At 60.7% G+C, this 17,481-nt stretch overlaps 1 protein-coding gene across 1 annotated transcript in view; it reads right to left on the reverse strand.

Annotated features, from left to right (window-relative positions):
• Positions 1–15,149, reverse strand: part of LOC121362549 (retinal guanylyl cyclase 1-like) — an 18,935-nt gene extending 3,786 nt beyond the window's left edge. The window contains 14 exon segments of the mRNA XM_041484139.1: positions 32–195; positions 2,078–2,226; positions 3,024–3,173; positions 3,935–4,091; positions 5,042–5,218; positions 5,703–5,780; positions 6,254–6,364; positions 7,023–7,119; positions 7,888–7,972; positions 8,881–9,235; positions 10,322–10,623; positions 12,121–12,738; positions 13,173–13,731; positions 13,836–15,149. Coding sequence (XP_041340073.1) covers positions 32–195; positions 2,078–2,226; positions 3,024–3,173; positions 3,935–4,091; positions 5,042–5,218; positions 5,703–5,780; positions 6,254–6,364; positions 7,023–7,119; positions 7,888–7,972; positions 8,881–9,235; positions 10,322–10,623; positions 12,121–12,738; positions 13,173–13,731; positions 13,836–15,149 — 4,316 coding nt within the window.
• Between the last annotated feature and the right edge of the window lie 2,332 nt (positions 15,150–17,481).

Genomic DNA, 17,481 nt, shown 5'->3' on the forward strand with positions numbered 1-17,481 from the left:
TGACCACCCCCGGCCCCCCATGGCCACCCACGGCGGCAGCATCTGGGTCAGGAGCTTGTCGGTCTTCTGCTTCTCGATCTCGAGCTCCTCGGTCCGCTCGCGGATCAGGTCCTCCAGGTTGCTGCTGTACTGCTCCAGCATGCGCAGCATCGAGTCGATGATGTTGGTCTTGCGGCCCTTGTTGATGCCCTTGAACTGCCCCCAAAAGGTGTGGGTCAGCTCCCATGGAACTCCATGGAAACCCCACGGAAACCCCACGGAATCCCATGGAAACCCCACGGAACCCCATGGAATCTCATGGAAACCCCACGGAAACCCCACGGAACCCCATGGAATCTCATGGAATCCCATGGAACCTCATGGAATCTCATGGAAACCCCACGGAACCCCATGGAATCTCATGGAATCCCATGGAATCCCATGGAACCCCACGGAACCCCATGGAGACCCCACAGAGCCCCATGGAGACCCCATGGGGTGGATGACGTTGGTCTTGCGGCCCTTGTTGATGCCCTTGAACTGCCCCGAAAAGGTGTGGGTCAGCTCCCATGGAACCCCATGGAAACCCCACGGAACTCCATGGAATCTCATGGAATCCCATGGAATCCCATGGAATCTCATGGAGACCCCATGGAATCTCATGGAACGCCATGGAATCTCATGGAAACCCCACGGAACCCCATGGAATCTCATGGAATCCCATGGAACAACATGGAACCCCATGGAACCCTATGGAATCTCATGGAATCTCATGGAAACCCGTGGAACCTCATGGAGACCCCATGGAATCTCATAGAACCCCATAGAACCTCATGGAACGACATGGAACCCCATAGAAACCCCATGAAATCTGATGGAATGCCATGGAACCTGGTAGAACCTCATGGAACCACATGGAACCACATGGAACTCCATGGAACCCCATAGAAACCCTATGGAGACCCCATAGAATCCCATGGAGACCCCACAGAGCCCCAGGGATCCCCACGGGGTCGATGACGTTGGTCTTGCGGCCCTTGTTGATGCCCTTGAACTGCCCCGAAAAGGTGTGGGTCAGGTCCCACGGAACTCCATGGAAACCCCACGGAACCCCATGGAATCTCATGGAATCCCATGGAACCTCATGGAATCTCATGGAAACCCCACGGAACCCCATGGAATCTCATGGAATCCCATGGAACCCCGGAGAACCTCATGAAACCCCGTAGAACCTCATGGAACTCCATGGAATCCCATGGAGACCCCATGGGGTGGATGGCGTTGGTCTTGCGGCCCTTGTTGATGCCCTTGAACTGCCCCGAAAAGGTGTGGGTCAGCTCCCATGGAACTCCATGGAAACCCCACGGAAACCCCACGGAATCTCATGGAAACCCCACGGAACCCCATGGAATCTCATGGAATCCCATGGAACCCCATAGAATCCCATAGAATTTCATAAAACCCCATGGAACATGGAATCCCATGGAATCTCATGGAAACCCCACGGAACTTCATGGAAACCCATGGAGACCCCCATGGAATCTCATGGAATCCCATGGAGACCCCCATGGAATCTCATGGAATCCCATGGAGACCCCATGAGTTTGATGATGTTGGTCTTGCGGCCCTTGTTGATGCCCTTGAACTGACCCCAAAAGGTGTGGGTCAGAGCCACGGGAAACCCATGGAAACCCCATGGAACCCCATGGAATCTCATGGAACCCCATGGAATCTCATGGAATCCCATGGAACCCCATAGAATCCCATAGAATTTCATAAAACCCCATGGAAGCCCCACAGAAACCCTATGGAGACCACACAGAACCCCATGGAGATCCCATAGAACCCCCCGGAACCCCACAGAACCCCAAGGAACCCCGTGGAAACCCCATGGAGACCCCAAGGAACCTCATGGAACCCCACGGAACCCCATGGAACCCCATGGAAACCCTATGGAGACCCCGTAGAACCTCATGGAACTCCATGGAGACACCATGGAATCTAATGGAACCCCACGGAACCCCATGGAACCTCACAGGGACCCCACAGAACCACACAGAGACCCGTACAGGTCTCACCTGCCCCAGGTGAGTCTCACCTGGTCGAACACCTGGTCGATGGTGGGTCTCTTCTCGGGCTGCTCGCTCCAGCACTCCTTCATCAGGTGGATGCACTCGAGCGGGGCCTGGTCGGCCGAGACCGCGGGGCGGCACAGGGGCGGCGGCCGCTGCACCTTCTCGATGATCTCTGCGGGCAGTGGGGGGCAGCCGGGGTCACTCGGGGTCAGTCGGGGTCAGTCGGGGTCACTCGGGGTCAGGTGGGGTCATTTGGGGTCAGTTATGGCTCAGTTCAGGTCAGTTTGCGGTCATTTGGGGTCAGTTTGGGGTCACTTGGTGTCATTTGTGGTCATTTGGGGTCACTCGGGGTCATTTGGGGTCAGTTTGGGTGATTTGAGGACAGTTTGGGGTCAGTTATGGGTCAGTTGAGGTCAGTTTGTGGTCATTTGGGGTCACTCAGGGTCATTTGTGGTAATTTGGGGTCACTTTGGGTGATTTGGGGTCAGTTATGGGTCAGCTCTGGGTCAGTTTGGGGTCAGGTATGGGTCAGTTATGGGGTCACTTTGGGGTCAGTTATGGGTGAGTTTTGGGTCACTTTGGGGTCACTCAGGGTCACTCAGAGTCAGTTTGGGGGCATTTGGGGCCATTTGGGGCCATGGTCAACCATCAATGTTATGGTCAACAAGTCAGGTATGGGTGAGTTTTGGGTCACTTTGGGGTCACTCAGGGTCACTCAGAGTCAGTTTGGGGGCATTTGGGGCCATTTGAGGTCACTCGGGGTCAGTTATGGGTCGGTTTTGGGGTCGCACCTTCGGGGGGCAGCCCCAGCATGCAGGGGGGGCTCAGGGGGTTTTTTGGGGTGAGGAACTCGTTTTTGGGGTCAGTTTTGGGGTCGCACCTTCGGGGGGCAGCTCCAGCATGCAGGGGGTTCTTAGGGGGTTTTTTGGGGTGAGGAACTCGTTTTTGGGGTCAGTTTTGGGGTCGCACCTTCGGGGGGCAGCCCCAGCATGCAGTAGGGGGGGCTCCTGCAGATCACCTCCTGCATGATGATGCCGATGCCGTAGACGTCGCCCCGGAAGGACCCGCGGCGCTCCAGGGCCTCGTCCCGCAGCAGCTCCGGAGCCGTCCACAGCCGCTCTGGGGGCGGGGCCAGGCTCGGACACGCCCACACGGACACGCCCACCCCACCCAGGACACACCCGTCCTGATATGCCACGCCCACTCCAACCCAGAAGCCAATGGGAGGATGCTTGAGGGTGTGGCCACGCCCCCAGCATGGGTAAGACATGCCCAGCTTGAAGCCACGCCCACACGGGGGTGTGTCACTACAGGGCCACTCCCCCTTTAATACAAGCCACACCCCCTTTCCTATGGCCACCATCGAGGGGAGGTGGCACCAATGAATGGACAGGCCACGCCCACACATGAGGCCACGCCCTCTCCAAGGAGACCCCGCCTTTAATTCGGTGGGATTGGTTGTGGCCACGCCCCCAATGTAAGCCTCTCAATGCCTCAACCACACCCATAGGCCACACCCCTAAACCAAAAGCCACACCCCCAACCCAAAGGTCACACCCCTAAATCAAAGGCCATGACTTTTTCCACAGGCCACACCCTTCCATAAGGCCACGCCCCTTCCCTCAGGGGTTCCATGCCCCTGCTTTTAGCCCCACCCCATTGGTCACACCAAGAGCCACACCCACCCTAAGCCACAACCCCCACAGGGTAACCACTGATTCTCCCAAGGCCACGCCCACAAGGCCACACCCATGCGGCTACAGCCATGAGACCCCAACCTTGATGCCACGCCCATGAGGCCACACCCACAAGGCCACACCCTTGATGCCACACCCATGAGTCCCCACCCCTGAAGCCACGCCCCTGGGCCCTGCCCTCACCGTGTGGCTGCGGGGGCGGGGCCGGCACGCGCTGCGCCTCCAGCAGTTGGTTGTAGCCGTGGTCGGTGACCTTGAGCACGAAGCGCCCGTCCACCACGCAGTTCCGCGACTTGAGCCGCCCGTGCACCACGTCGCGGTGGTGCAGGTACCGCACGCCCTGCCGGCACCGCGCCGCCGTCAGCAAGGCCGGGGTCAGCAACCGCGGGGTCAACAATGGCGGGGTCAACAATCAATGGCAGGGTCAACAATGGCGGAGTCAACAAGGCCATGGTCAACAAGGCCATGGTCAACAAGGCCATGGGCAACATTGGCGGGGTCAACAATCAACGGCATTGTCAACAAGGCCATGGTCAACCATCTATGTCATGGTCAACAATGGTATGGTCAACAACACCACGGTCAACAATCAACATCATGGTCAACAACCTTATGGTCAACAACAGCACGCTCAACCATCAATGTCATGGTCAGCCATCAATGTCATGGTCAACCATTGCCATGGTCAACAATGGCATGGTCAACCATTAATGTCATGGTCAACAAGGCCATGGTCAACAAGGCCATGGTCAACCATCAATGTTATGGTCAACAACGGCACGGTCAACAATGGCACGGTCAACAATGGCACAGCATGGTCAACAATGGTGTGCTCAACAAGGCCATGGTCAACAAGGCCATGGACAACAATCGATGGCATGGTCAGCCATTGCCATGGTCAACAAGGCCATGGTCAAGAACAGCATGGTCAACAATGCCATGGTCAACCATCAATGTCATGGTCGACCATTGCCTTGGTCAAGACCACGGTCAACAACGGCACGGTCAGCAATGGCACGGTCAACAATCAACGTCGTGGTCAGCAATCAATGTTATAGTCAACCATCGCCATGGTCAACAAGGCCATGGTCAACTATCAATGTCATGGTCAACAACACCATGGTCAACAACGTCATGGTCAACAATCAACACCATGGTCACCAATGCCATGAGCACGAAGGTCGTGGTCATCACGACCATGGTCATCATGACCAAGGCCACACCCAAGGCCACCACCACCTCCGTGGTCACCCCGTGGCCACGGGACCACCAGGGCCACCCCTTGGGCACCTTGATGAGGTCGATGAGGAGGGAGGACTTGAACATCCAGTCGAGCTTCATGTCCTCGTTGCGCAGCAGGTCCTCGAGGCTGCCGCGCGAGCAGTGCTCCGACACGATGGCGAAGATGCCGCAGTCGTGGAAGAAGCCCAGGAACAGGTTCACGTTCTCGTGACGCAGGTCCCGCAGCTGGAGGGGACGCGGGGACGGCAGGGGACACCGGGAGGGGACACGGGGACAGCAGGGGACATGGGGTGGGGTGGGCATGACCCAGTGATGTTCCCAAGACCCAACGATGGATTGCCGTGGTCCAACCTTGACCGCGATGACCCAACGATGTCCCCATGGCCTCTCAGTGTCCCCAAGACCCAACAATGTCCAATGGCCCGACAGTGTCCCCAATGGCAATGATGTCCCCATGGCCCAGTGATGTCCTCGTGGTCCAGCTTTGACCATGACGACCTCTCAATGTCCCCATGACCCCTCAATGTCCCCACGCTCCAACCTTGACCACGACGACCCAACGCTGTCCCAGTGGTGTCCCAGTGACACCAGTGGTGTCCCCATGACCCGAAAATGTCCCCATGACCCAACGATGTCCCGTGACATCTCAATGTCCCCAAGACCTTCAATGTCCCCATGACCCAGTGATGTCCCCACGGGGCGCTCTTACCTGCACGGAGGCGACAAGGCCCTGCTGGTCAAGCAGCAGCAGCAGCAGGGGGAGGTTGCTGCTGCCCCTCGCGTTATCCTGCGGGAAAGCAGCTGTCAATCACCGCCCGGGGGCGGGGCCAGCTGTCAATCACCGCCCGGGGCGGGGCCAGCTGTCAATCAATCATTGCCAGGGGCGGGGCACAGCTGTATATAATTGTCTGGGGGCGGGGCCAGCTGTCAATCACTGCCCAGGGTGGGGCATGGCTGTCAATCATTTTCCTAGGGGTGGAGCCAGAATCAGCTGTCAATCATTGCCCAGAGAAGCTGAGATCAGCTGTCAATCACCTCTCAGGGGCGGGGCTGAGATCAGCTGTCAATCATCGCCCTAGGCAGCTGAGAACAGCTGTCAATCATCTCCTGGTTGTGGTTATCAGCTGTCAATCATCGCCCAGGGCCTGAGATCAGCTGTCAATCACCTCTCAGGGGCGGGGCTGAGATCAGCTGTCAATCATCGCCGGGGGCGGGGTCCCCAAGCTGGGGCCACCACTGTCCCCTGGGAGGTGGCCTGGCCTTGTCGCCCCCGCAGGTGGGGAGGGGGAGGGGAGGGAGGCCGGGGGTGCCGTGGGCGCTGCGGGCGTCACCCCCGCTCTGCCCGGCCAGGCTGGTGTGGCTGCTGTCCATCTGGGAGGGGACAGGGGGACAGCGGGGTCACACCGGGGTCACACCGGGGTCACACCGGGGTCACCGGGGTCACTCACTGCTGTCCCCAATGTCCCCAACCCCCTCAATGTCCACAATGTCCCCAACCCCCCCAATGTCCACAATGTCCCCATTAATGTCCCCAATCCCCCAATGTCCCCAATGTCCCCACTGCTGTCCTCAATGTCCCCAGTGCCCCCTCGTGTCCCCACTGTCCCCATTGTGCCCATGGTGTCCCCAATGTCCTCAATGTCTCTGCTGTCCCCACAATGTCCCCAATACCCTCAGTGTCCCCATTGTCCCCAATGTCCCATTGCTGTCCCCCTTGTCCCAAATGTCACCTGGCTGTCCCAAATCCCCCCAGTGTCCCCAATGTCCCCACTGCTGTCCCCACTGTCTCCAGTGTCCCCAGGGTCCCCATTAATGTCCCCGCTGTCCCCAGTGTCCCCACTGCTGTCCCCGCTGTCCCCAATGTCCTGGGTGTCCCCCAATGTCTCCAATCCCCCCAGGGTCCCCATTGCTGTCCCCGTGTCCCCGCTGCTGTCCCCAGTCATGGTGTCCCCAATGTCCCCAGTGTCCCCACTGCTGTCCCAGTGTCCCCATTGCTGTCCCCGTGTCCCCGCTGCTGTCCCCGTGTCACCTGTTTGCTGCTCTGGGTGTTGATGAAGGTCAGGTCCTCCATGGTCAGGATGATTTTGTTGGGGCCCTTCATGAGCTGAGCCTGCTGCAGGCGGCGCCTGCGGGACACGGGGACATTGGGACATGGGGACATTGGGGACATTGGGGACACTGGGGATAGTGGGGGGATTGGGGACATTGGGAACATTGGGACATAGGGACATGGGGACATTGGGGACATTGGGGACAGGGGGGAAAGCAGGGACACTGGATTGGGGATAGTGGGGGGATATTGGGGACATTGGGAACATTGGGACATAGGGACATGGGGACATTGGGGACATTGAGGGGACAGCGGGGACATTGGGGACAGTGGGGACATTGAGGGGACACAGGGGACATTGGGGGCACTGGGATGTTGGGGTGACACTGGGGACATTGGGGGCATTGGGGACATTGGGGACACTGGGGACATGGGGACAACAAGGGGACATTGGGGACATTTGGGACATTGAGGACAATGAGGGGACACTGGGGACAGGGGGGACATTTGGGACACTGAAGGGATTGAGGGACACTGAGGGGACATTGGGGACACTGTGAGGGTTGGGGACACTGGGGACATTGGGGACATTGGAGGATTTGGGACATTGGAGACAATGGGGGGATATTGGGGACAGCCAGGTGACACAGGGGACAGTGAGGTGACAGCAGGGACAGCAGGGACAGCCAAGTGACACTGGGGACAGCGGGGACAGTGAAGGGACATTGGGGACAGCAGGAACACTCCGGTGTGGGGACACCGAGCTGCCACCAGGGCCACCAGGGCAGGGACACTGAGGTGCTGAGGGGACAGCAGGGCCACCAGGGCCACCAGGGCCACCCACCTGATGTGGCAGGCCAGGGCGGCGCCGGCCGTGACGAGGGCGGCGATGAGGAGGAAGAGGAAGAAGACGAAGCCGGCGTCCATCCCTGCGGAGAGACCACGGGAGTGACCAGAGTGACCACAGGGGTGACCAGGAGTGACTAGGGGTGACCAGGAGGGACCAGGGGGAACTAGGAGTGACCAGGAGTGACCAGGAGTGACCAGGGATGACCAGGGGTGACCAGGGGTGACCGGGAGTGGCCAAGGGTGACCAGGAGTGACCAGGGATGACCAGGAGTGACCAGGGGTGACCGGGAGTGGCCAAGGGTGACCAGGGCGATGTGGTCACCCGGGGAACCGATGTCACCCAGTGGCACTGGAGGTCACCTGTGGGTGGACACGGTGGAGCAGGGAGAGGATGGACGGACAGAGGAACACGCGGACAGAGGGACAGATGGACACACGGGCAGATGGACACATGGACATGGTGGCACCATGACCCCAGTTGACCCAGAACCATGGCGGCAACACCACGGCTGGTCCAGCACCATGGTGGCACCATGACCCCGATCATCCAGTTCCATGGTGGCACCATGACCATGAGGGCCCCCAGCACCATGGTGGCACCACAGCAGACCCAGAACCACGGTGGCACCATGACCCCAGTTGACCCAGAACCATGGCGGCAACACCACGGCTGGTCCAGTACCAGGGTGGTACCATGACCATGGTGGCACCACAGATGATCCAAAACCACGGTGGCACCATGATCCCAATCATCCAGAACCATGGTGGCACCACAGATGACCCAGAACCATTGTGGCATCACAACCGTGGTGGCACCACGACCATGAGGGAACCATGGCTGGTCCAGCTCCATGGTGGCACCACAACCATGGTGGCACCACGACCAGGGAGGGGACCACTGGTTCAGCACCATGGTGGCACCACAGCAGACCCAGACCCACCTCTACCACCACCCCTCCCCTCCCAGCCCACGGGTGACCCCGCTCACCGCCGTTGCAGATGGCGCCGGAGTCGAACCAGCAGCCGGCGTCGGTGGCCGGGCTGGCGCTGTGGGGCCAGTGGGGGCTGTGGCTGCGGTAGCTGAGGCCGCGCGTGCCCGGCTCCAGCCCGTAGACCGCCCACAGGTGGTGGCCCTTGCCGTCCGTGTCCAGCACCACGTAGGGCACCGAGACGTCGCCGTCCTGGTCCACGGTGAAGGTCTGGCAGAAGCCCTGGAGCTGGAAGTCGCGGGCGTGGTCGGCCACGCTGGTGCCCATCACCCAGCGGCCGCTGCGGCGCGCGGCCTCCACCGCCGTGGCCAGGAAGTAGATGGAGTTGTAGATGGTGGAGAAGAGCGGGTGGACCTGGCGGGGGGACAGGTGGGACGTGGGGGTGACGCCAGGGTGGCCAGCTCGGGGTGGTTGGGTTGGGTTGGGTTGGGTTGGGTGTGGTTGTTTGGTGTTGGCCGTGGTCAGTGGAGGTGGCCACGGTCAGCTTGTGTTGGCCATGGTCATCTTTCATTGACCATGGTCATCTCCCATTGGCCGTGGTCAACCAAGGTGGTCATGGTCGTCTCCCATTGGCCATGGTCAATGAAGATGGTCATGGTTGTCTCCCATTGGCCATGGTCAACCAAGGTGGTCATGGTCGTCTCCCATTGGCCATGGTCAATGAAGATGGTCATGGTTGTCTCTCATTGACCATGGTCAACCAAGATGGTCATGGGGAACACAAGATGGCCACAGTCAATTCCCATTGGCTGTGGTCATCTCCCATTGGCCATGGTCATCTCATGTTGGTCATGGTCATCTTGTGCTGGCCATACTTATCTCCCATCAACCATGGTCAAGGCAAGATGGCCACAGTCATCTCCCACTGGCCATGGTCATCTCCCCTTGGCCACAGTCACCTCCATCCCTAGTTGGTGGCCATGTCCACCCAATCCTCCAGAGATGCCCCTGGAGATGCCCCAAATCTCCTGAAGGTACCCCAAAACCCCCTTGAGATGCCCTCAACCCTCTTGAGATGCCCCCAAACCCTCTCAAGATACCTTCAACCCTCTCGAGATGCCCCCAAACCTCTTGAGGTGCCCTCAAACCCTCTCAAGACACCCTGAAAGCTCTCAAGATGCCCTCAAACCCCCTTGAGACACCCCCAACCCCTCCAGACACCCCCCCCAACCCCCCCCAGATGCCCCCCCCCCCCCCCCCCCCGGGGGCCACTGAAGGTACCCCAAAACCCCCTTGAGATGCCCTCAACCCTCTCAAGATGCCCCCAAACCCTCTCAAGATACCCTCAACCCTCTCGAGATGCCCCCAAACCTCTTGAGGTGCCCTCAAACCCTCTCAAGACACCCTGAAAGCTCTTGAGATGCCCTCAAACCCCCTGGAGACACCCCCAACCCCTCCAGACACCCCCCCAAACCCCCTCGAGATGCCCCCCAGCCCCACCTCCGCGGGGTCGAGGTTGGCGGGGACCTCGTAGGCCGCCTTGGCCTCCTCCAGGGCCTCGTGGAAGGAGGCGTCGGGCGAGTCGATGGTGATGGTCAGCACGGCGTCGTAGGCCAGGCGCAGCTTGGTGTTGTTGGCCAGCACGGGGTAGGGCACGCGGCGGTAGGGCAGCGCGAAGGTCAGCGCGTCGTAGGGGACGAAGACGAAGGTGCCGTCCGTCATGCCCAGGTCCTCGGCCTTCTCCAGGAGAACCTTCTGCTCGCGGCCGCCCAGCAGCACGGAGTGCATGCACATCAGCACCACTGCCGGGGGACACGCGGGGACACGCGGGGACACGGGGACGTGGGCGTGGGGTGGTGGCGCCGGGCACCGCGCCTGGACTTCAGCTGTTCTGGCTGTGTCTGTTTTCATCCACCCTTCATCTGTCCATCTGTCCATCCGTCCCTCCATGCATCCATCCATGTCCACCATCTTCATCCACCCTTCATCTGTCCATCTGTCCATCCGTCCCTCCATGCATCCATCCATGTCCACCATCTTCATCCACCCTTCATCTGTCCATCCGTCCCTCCATGCATCCATCCATGTCCACCATCTTCATCCACCCTTCATCTGTCCATCCGTCCCTCCATGCATCCATCCATGTCCACCATCTTCATCTGCCCATGTCCACCATCTTCATCCACCCTTCATCTGTCCATCCGTCCATCCATCCATCCATCCATCTGTCCATCCGTCCATCCATCCATCTATCCGTCCATCCATCCCTCCATCATCCATCCATCCCATGTCCACCATCTCCATCCATCCCTGCATCCCTCCATCCCTCCTCCATCTCCATCCCTCTCTCCATGTTCATCTCCATCTCCACCTCCACCTCCATCCCACCTCCATCTCCATTCCACCTCCACCTTCGTCTCCACCTCCATCCCACCTCCATCTCTCCACCTCCACCTCCATCTTTCCATCTCCAGCTCCACCTCCCTCCAACCTCCATCTCTCCATCCCCTCTCCATCTCCACCTCCACCTCCATCTTTCCATCTCCATCTCCACCTCCATCTCTCCATCTCCACCTTCATCTTTTCATCTCCATCTCCATCCCACCTCCACCTCCCCATCCAACCTCCATCTCTCCATCCCCACCTCCACCTCCATCTCCACCTCCACCTCCATCCCTCCTCCACCTCCATCTCCACGTTCACTTCCATCCCCATGTCCATCCCACCTCCATCTCTCCATCCCTGCCTCCACCTCCATCTCCACCCCCACCTCCATCTCCACTTCCATTTTTCCGTCTCCATCTCCCTCCAACCTCCATCCCCATCTCCACCTCCATCCCCATGTCCATCTCCACCTCCATCTCTCCACCTCCACCTCCACCTCCCCATCAACCTCCATCTCTCCATCCCACCTGCACCTCCATCTCCATCCCCACCTCCATCTTTCCATCCCCATCTCCACCTCCATCTCCATCTCCATCTCCATCTCCATCTTTCCATCTCCATCTCCGTCTGCATCCCACCTCCATTCCCCCTCCATCCCACCTCCATCTCCATATCTCCATCTCCACCTCCACCTCCATCCCACCTCCACCTCCATTCCCCCTCCATCTCCACCTCCATCTCCATCTCCACCTCCATCTCCATCCCACCTCCACCTCCACCTCCATCTCTCCATCCCACCTCCATCTCCACCTCCACCTCCATCTCCATCTCCCTCCAACCTCCATCCCCATCTCTCCATCCCACCTCCACCTCCATCCCCCCTCCAGCCCCTCCCCGCCACCCCCGTCCCTCACCTCTGACCCCGTCCGCCCTCTGGACCCTCCTCAGCGCCTCCTCCGCCTCCTCCTCATCCTCTCCGGCCACGGTGACCACGCTGACCGGCAGCCCCCTGGCCCTCAGCTCCCTGGCCACCTCCTGCCCGGTGTCCACCCACAGGTCCTGCGGCGCGGCCACCACGGCCACGTGCGCCCAGCGGAAATACCGCAGCACGGCGTGCAGGACGCCGGCCGGAGCGGGCAGCGGCCTGACCAGAGTGACCGCTCCGGCCGCTCCGGCCGCGCCGCACGCCCAGGACACCAAGGGCTTGTTCCAGGCGGCGGCCAGCAGCCCGGCGGCGCCGCAGGCCGCGGGGTTGAGGGGACCCACGATGGCGCTGGCGTAGCGCTCGGCGCTGACCACTCCGGCCACGGCCTGGGGCGTGGCGCAGGCCTCGGACATCACCACGGCGTCCCACCAGTAGCCGGCGGTCAGCGCCGGGTCGCGGTTGAGCCGCGCCACCGCCAGGCGCGAGGCCACCTCCGGCAGCGCCCGCGCCAGCAGCGGGTCGCAGCTCCAGGGACCCAGCACGCCCACCTTGAAGGTGGCGGCCAGGGAGGGGACGGGGCAGGGCACCAGGAGGAGGAGGAGGAGCAGGAGGAAGGGCAGGGGGAGGGCATCTCCATCTCCATCTCCATCCCACCTCCACCTCCCCATCCAACCTCCATCTCTCCATCCCCACCTCCACCTCCATCTCCACCTCCACCTCCATCTTTCCATCTCCATCTCCACCTCCATCTCCACCTCCATCTCCATCTCTCCATCCCACCTCCATCTCCATCTCCCCATCTCCATCTCCATCTCCATCCCACCTCCATCTCCATCTCCACCTCCATCTCCACCTCCATCTCCATCTCCCCATCTCCATCTCCATCTCCACCTCCATCTCCATCTCCATCTCCATCCCACCTCCATCTCCATCCCACCTCCACCTCCATCTCCATCTCCCTCCAACCTCCATCCCCATCTCTCCATCCCACCTCCACCTCCATCCCCCCTCCAGCCCCTCCCTGCCACCCCCGTCCCTCACCTCTGACCCCGTCCGCCCTCTGGACCCTCCTCAGCGCCTCCTCCGCCTCCTCCTCATCCTCTCCGGCCACGGTGACCACGCTGACCGGCAGCCCCCTGGCCCTCAGCTCCCTGGCCACCTCCTGCCCGGTGTCCACCCACAGGTCCTGCGGCGCGGCCACCACGGCCACGTGCGCCCAGCGGAAATACCGCAGCACGGCGTGCAGGACGCCGGCCGGAGCGGGCAGCGGCCTGACCAGAGTGACCGCTCCGGCCGCTCCGGCCGCGCCGCACGCCCAGGACACCAAGGGCTTGTTCCAGGCGGCGGCCAGCAGCCCGGCGGCGCCGCAGGCCGCGGGGTTGAGGGGACCCACGATGGCGCTGGCGTAGCGCTCGGCGCTGACCACTCCGGCCACGGCCTGGGGCGTGGCGCAGGCCTCGGACATCACCACGGCGTCCCACCAGTAGCCGGCGGTCAGCGCCGGGTCGCGGTTGAGCCGCGCCACCGCCAGGCGCGAGGCCACCTCCGGCAGCGCCCGCGCCAGCAGCGGGTCGCAGCTCCAGGGACCCAGCACGCCCACCTTGAAGGTGGCGGCCAGGGAGGGGACGGGGCAGGGCACCAGGAGGAGGAGGAGGAGCAGGAGGAAGGGCAGGGGGAGGGTGGAAAAGCCGTAGGAGGTGGCACCACCGCGGGAGGTGGCACGGTCATGGGAGATGTCACCATCGTGGGAGGTGGCATTGTCATGGGAGGTGTCACCATGGGAGGTGGCACTGTCATGGGAGATGTCACCACCGTGGGAGGTGGCACGGTCATGGGGGGTGTCATCATCATGGGAGGTGACATCATCATGCGAGGTGGCACCGTCATGGGGGGTCTCAAAGCCCTGGGAGATGCCACCACCATGGGAGGTGGCACCATCATGGGAGATGTCACCATGGGAGGTGTCACTGTCATGGGAGGTGGCACCGTCATGGGAAGTGCCACTGTTGGAGATGTCACTGTGGGAGGTGCCAATCCCATGGGAGGTGTCACCATGGGAGGTGTCACCACAGGAGACGTCACCACCATGGGAGATGTCACTGTTGGAGGTGCCACCACGGGAGATGCCACCACGGGAGATGCCACCATGGGAGGTGCCACCATGGGAGGTGTCCCTGTTGGAGAAGCCACCATCATGGCAGACATCATTAGGGGAGGTGCCACCTCTGTCAGAGATGTCCCTGCTGGAGGTGCCACCATGGGAGATGTCCCTGTTGGAGAAGCCACCATCATGGCAGACATCATTAGGGGAGGTGCCACCTCTGTCAGAGATGTCCCTGCTGGAGTTGTCCCTGTTGGAGATGTCCCTGCTGGAGGTGCCACCATGGGAGATGCCACCATGGGAGGTGACACCATGGGAGGTGACACCATGGGAGATGCCACCTCTGTCGGAGTTGTCCCTGTTGGAGATGTCCTTGTTGGAGAAGCCACCATCATGGCAGATGTCATTAGGGGAGATGCCACCACTGTGGGAGATGTCCCTGTCGGAGTTGTCCCTGTTGGAGATGCCACCATGGGAGGTGACACCACGGGAGATGCCACCTCTGTCAGAGATGTCCCTGCTGGAGATGTCCCTGCTGGAGGTGCCACCATGGGAGATGCCACCACTGTGGGAGGTGACGCCACCATAAGAAATGTCACTGTGGCCGATGTCACCGTGAGAGACGCCATTCTGGGAGATGTCACCACCATGGGAGGTGTCACTGTTGGAGATGCCACCATGGGAGATGCCACCACAGTGGGAGATGTCCATGTGGGAGATGTCACCATTGGAGGTGTCACCATTGGAGATGTCACCATTGGAAATGTCACCATTGGAAATGTCACCACCATGGGAGATGTCACCATAGGAGATGTCACCGTTGGAGATGTCACCACCATGGGAGATGTCACCATAGGAGATGTCACCATTGGAGGTGCCACCATGGGGCGTCATGACGTGAGAGGTGCCACCACCATGGAACACGTCATTGTGGCTGATGTCACCCTGGGAGATGCCACCACTGGAGATGCCACCACGGGAGGTGTCACTTTCGGAGATGCCACCCTGGGAGGTGGTGCCACAGGAGGTGCCACCATCAGCAGGGCCACCACCGTGGGAGATGTCACCATGGGAAATGTCACCGTGGGAGATGCCACCACTGTGGGAGATGTCACCATGAGCAGAGCCACCACCGTGGGGGATGTCACCGCAGGAAATGTCACCATGCAAGATGCCACCGCCATTGGAGATGCCACCACCACTGGAGATGTCACCATGGGAGTTGTCACTCTTCTGGGAGATGCCACCATGGCAGAAGCTACCAGAGGAGGAGTCACCATGAGAGGAGATGCCACCGTGGGAGATGCCACCTGTGTGGGAAATGTCCCTGTGCGAGATGCCACCATCGGAAATGCCACCATTGTAGATGCCACCGCAGGAAATGTCACCATGGGAGATGCCACCACTGCTGCAGATGTCACTGTTGCAGGTGCCACCACCATGGGAGAGGAAGCCATGGGAGATGCCACCATGGGAGATGTCCCTGTGGGAAGTGCCACCATTGGAAATGTCACCATTGTAGATGCCACCGCGGGAGATGCCACCACTGCTGGAGGTGTCCCCGCGGGAGGTGTCACTGCGGGAAATGTCACCGTGGAAGGAGTTGTCACCGTGGGATGTGATGCCATGGGAGGAGCCACCAGCACGGAAAGTGCCACCACCGTGGGCAATGTCCCTGTGGGAGATGCCACCATGGGAGGTGATGCCATGGAAGATGTCCCCTTGGGAGGTGCCACCACTGTTGCAGATGTCACCATGTGAGATGCCACCGTGGGATGTGATGCCATGGGAGGAGCCACCAGCACGGAAAGTGCCACCACCGTGGGCAATGTCACTGTGGGAGATGCCACCAGTGTTAGAGATGCCATGGAAGATGTCCCCTTGGGAGGAACCGATGCCATGGGAGATGCCACCACTGTGGGAAATGTCACCGTGGGAGATGCCACCACCGCTGGAGATGTCCCTGTAGGAAATGTCACCCTGAGAGATGATGCCATGGAAGATGTCCCCATGGGAGATGCCATCCGTGTTGGAAATGTCACCGTGGGAAATGTCACCGTGGCAGATGCCACCACTGCTGGACATGTCACTGTGGGAGATGCCACCATGGGTGATGATGTCATGGGAGATGCCACCACATCTGGAGATGTCACTGTAGATGTCCCCACGGGAGGTGCCACCGCTGTTGCAGATGTCACCGTTGCAGGTGCCACCGTGGGAACCGAAGCCATGGCAGATGCCACCACCGTGGGAAATGCCACCATGGGAGATGCCACCGTGGGAAGTGATGTCACGGGAGATGCCACCAGTCCTGGAGATGTCACTGTAGGAAATGTCACCGTGGGAGATGCCACCCCAATTGCAGATGTCACCGTTGCAGGTGCCACCACTGTGGGAAATGTCACCGTGGCAGATGCCACCACTGCTGGACATGTCACTGTGGGAGATGCCACCGTGGGAAGTGATGTCATGGGAGATGCCGCCACCATGGGAAATGTCACCGTGGGAGGTGCCACCACTGCGGGAGATGTCACTGGGGGAGGTGCTACCACTCTTGCAGATGTCACTGTAGGAAATGTCACCGTGGGAGATGCCACCCCAATTGCAGATGTCACCGTTGCAGGTGCCACCACTGTGGGAAATGTCACCGTGGCAGATGCCACCACTGCTGGACATGTCACTGTGGGAGATGCCACCGTGGGAAGTGATGTCATGGGAGATGCCACCACCATGGGAAATGTCACCGTGGGAGGTGCCACCACTGCGGGAGATGTCACTGAGGGAGGTGCTACCACTCTTGCAGATGTCACTGTAGGAAATGTCACCGTGGCAGATGCCACCACTGCTGGACATGTCACTGTGGGAGATGCCACCATGGGTGATGATGTCATGGGAGATGCCACCACTGCTGGACATGTCACTGCTGGAGATGTCCCCACGGGAGGTGCCACCGCTGTTGCGGATGTCCCCGTTGCAGGTGCCACCGTGGGAACCGAAGCCATGGGAGGTGCCACCACCGTGGGAAATGTCCCCACAGCAGGTCCCGGTGCCACCGTGGGAGGTCGCGGCGCCCCGGCGGGCGCTGTCCCCGCTGTCCCCGCTGTCCCCAGCCCCTCCCCCGCGTGGCCGCATGTCCAGGCCGGGGCGCTCAGGCCAGGCCGTGGCCGGAGGCGTCCAGCGATGTCACCATGGCCACCGAGCGGTCACCTGGGGGGATACGGGGTCAGCGGTCAGTGTGGTCAGTGGTCA

This window comes from Pyrgilauda ruficollis, unplaced genomic scaffold (genome assembly GCF_017590135.1).
Source record: "Pyrgilauda ruficollis isolate IOZ18807 unplaced genomic scaffold, ASM1759013v1 scaffold634, whole genome shotgun sequence".
NCBI classification, from domain to species: Eukaryota; Metazoa; Chordata; class Aves; order Passeriformes; family Passeridae; genus Pyrgilauda; species Pyrgilauda ruficollis.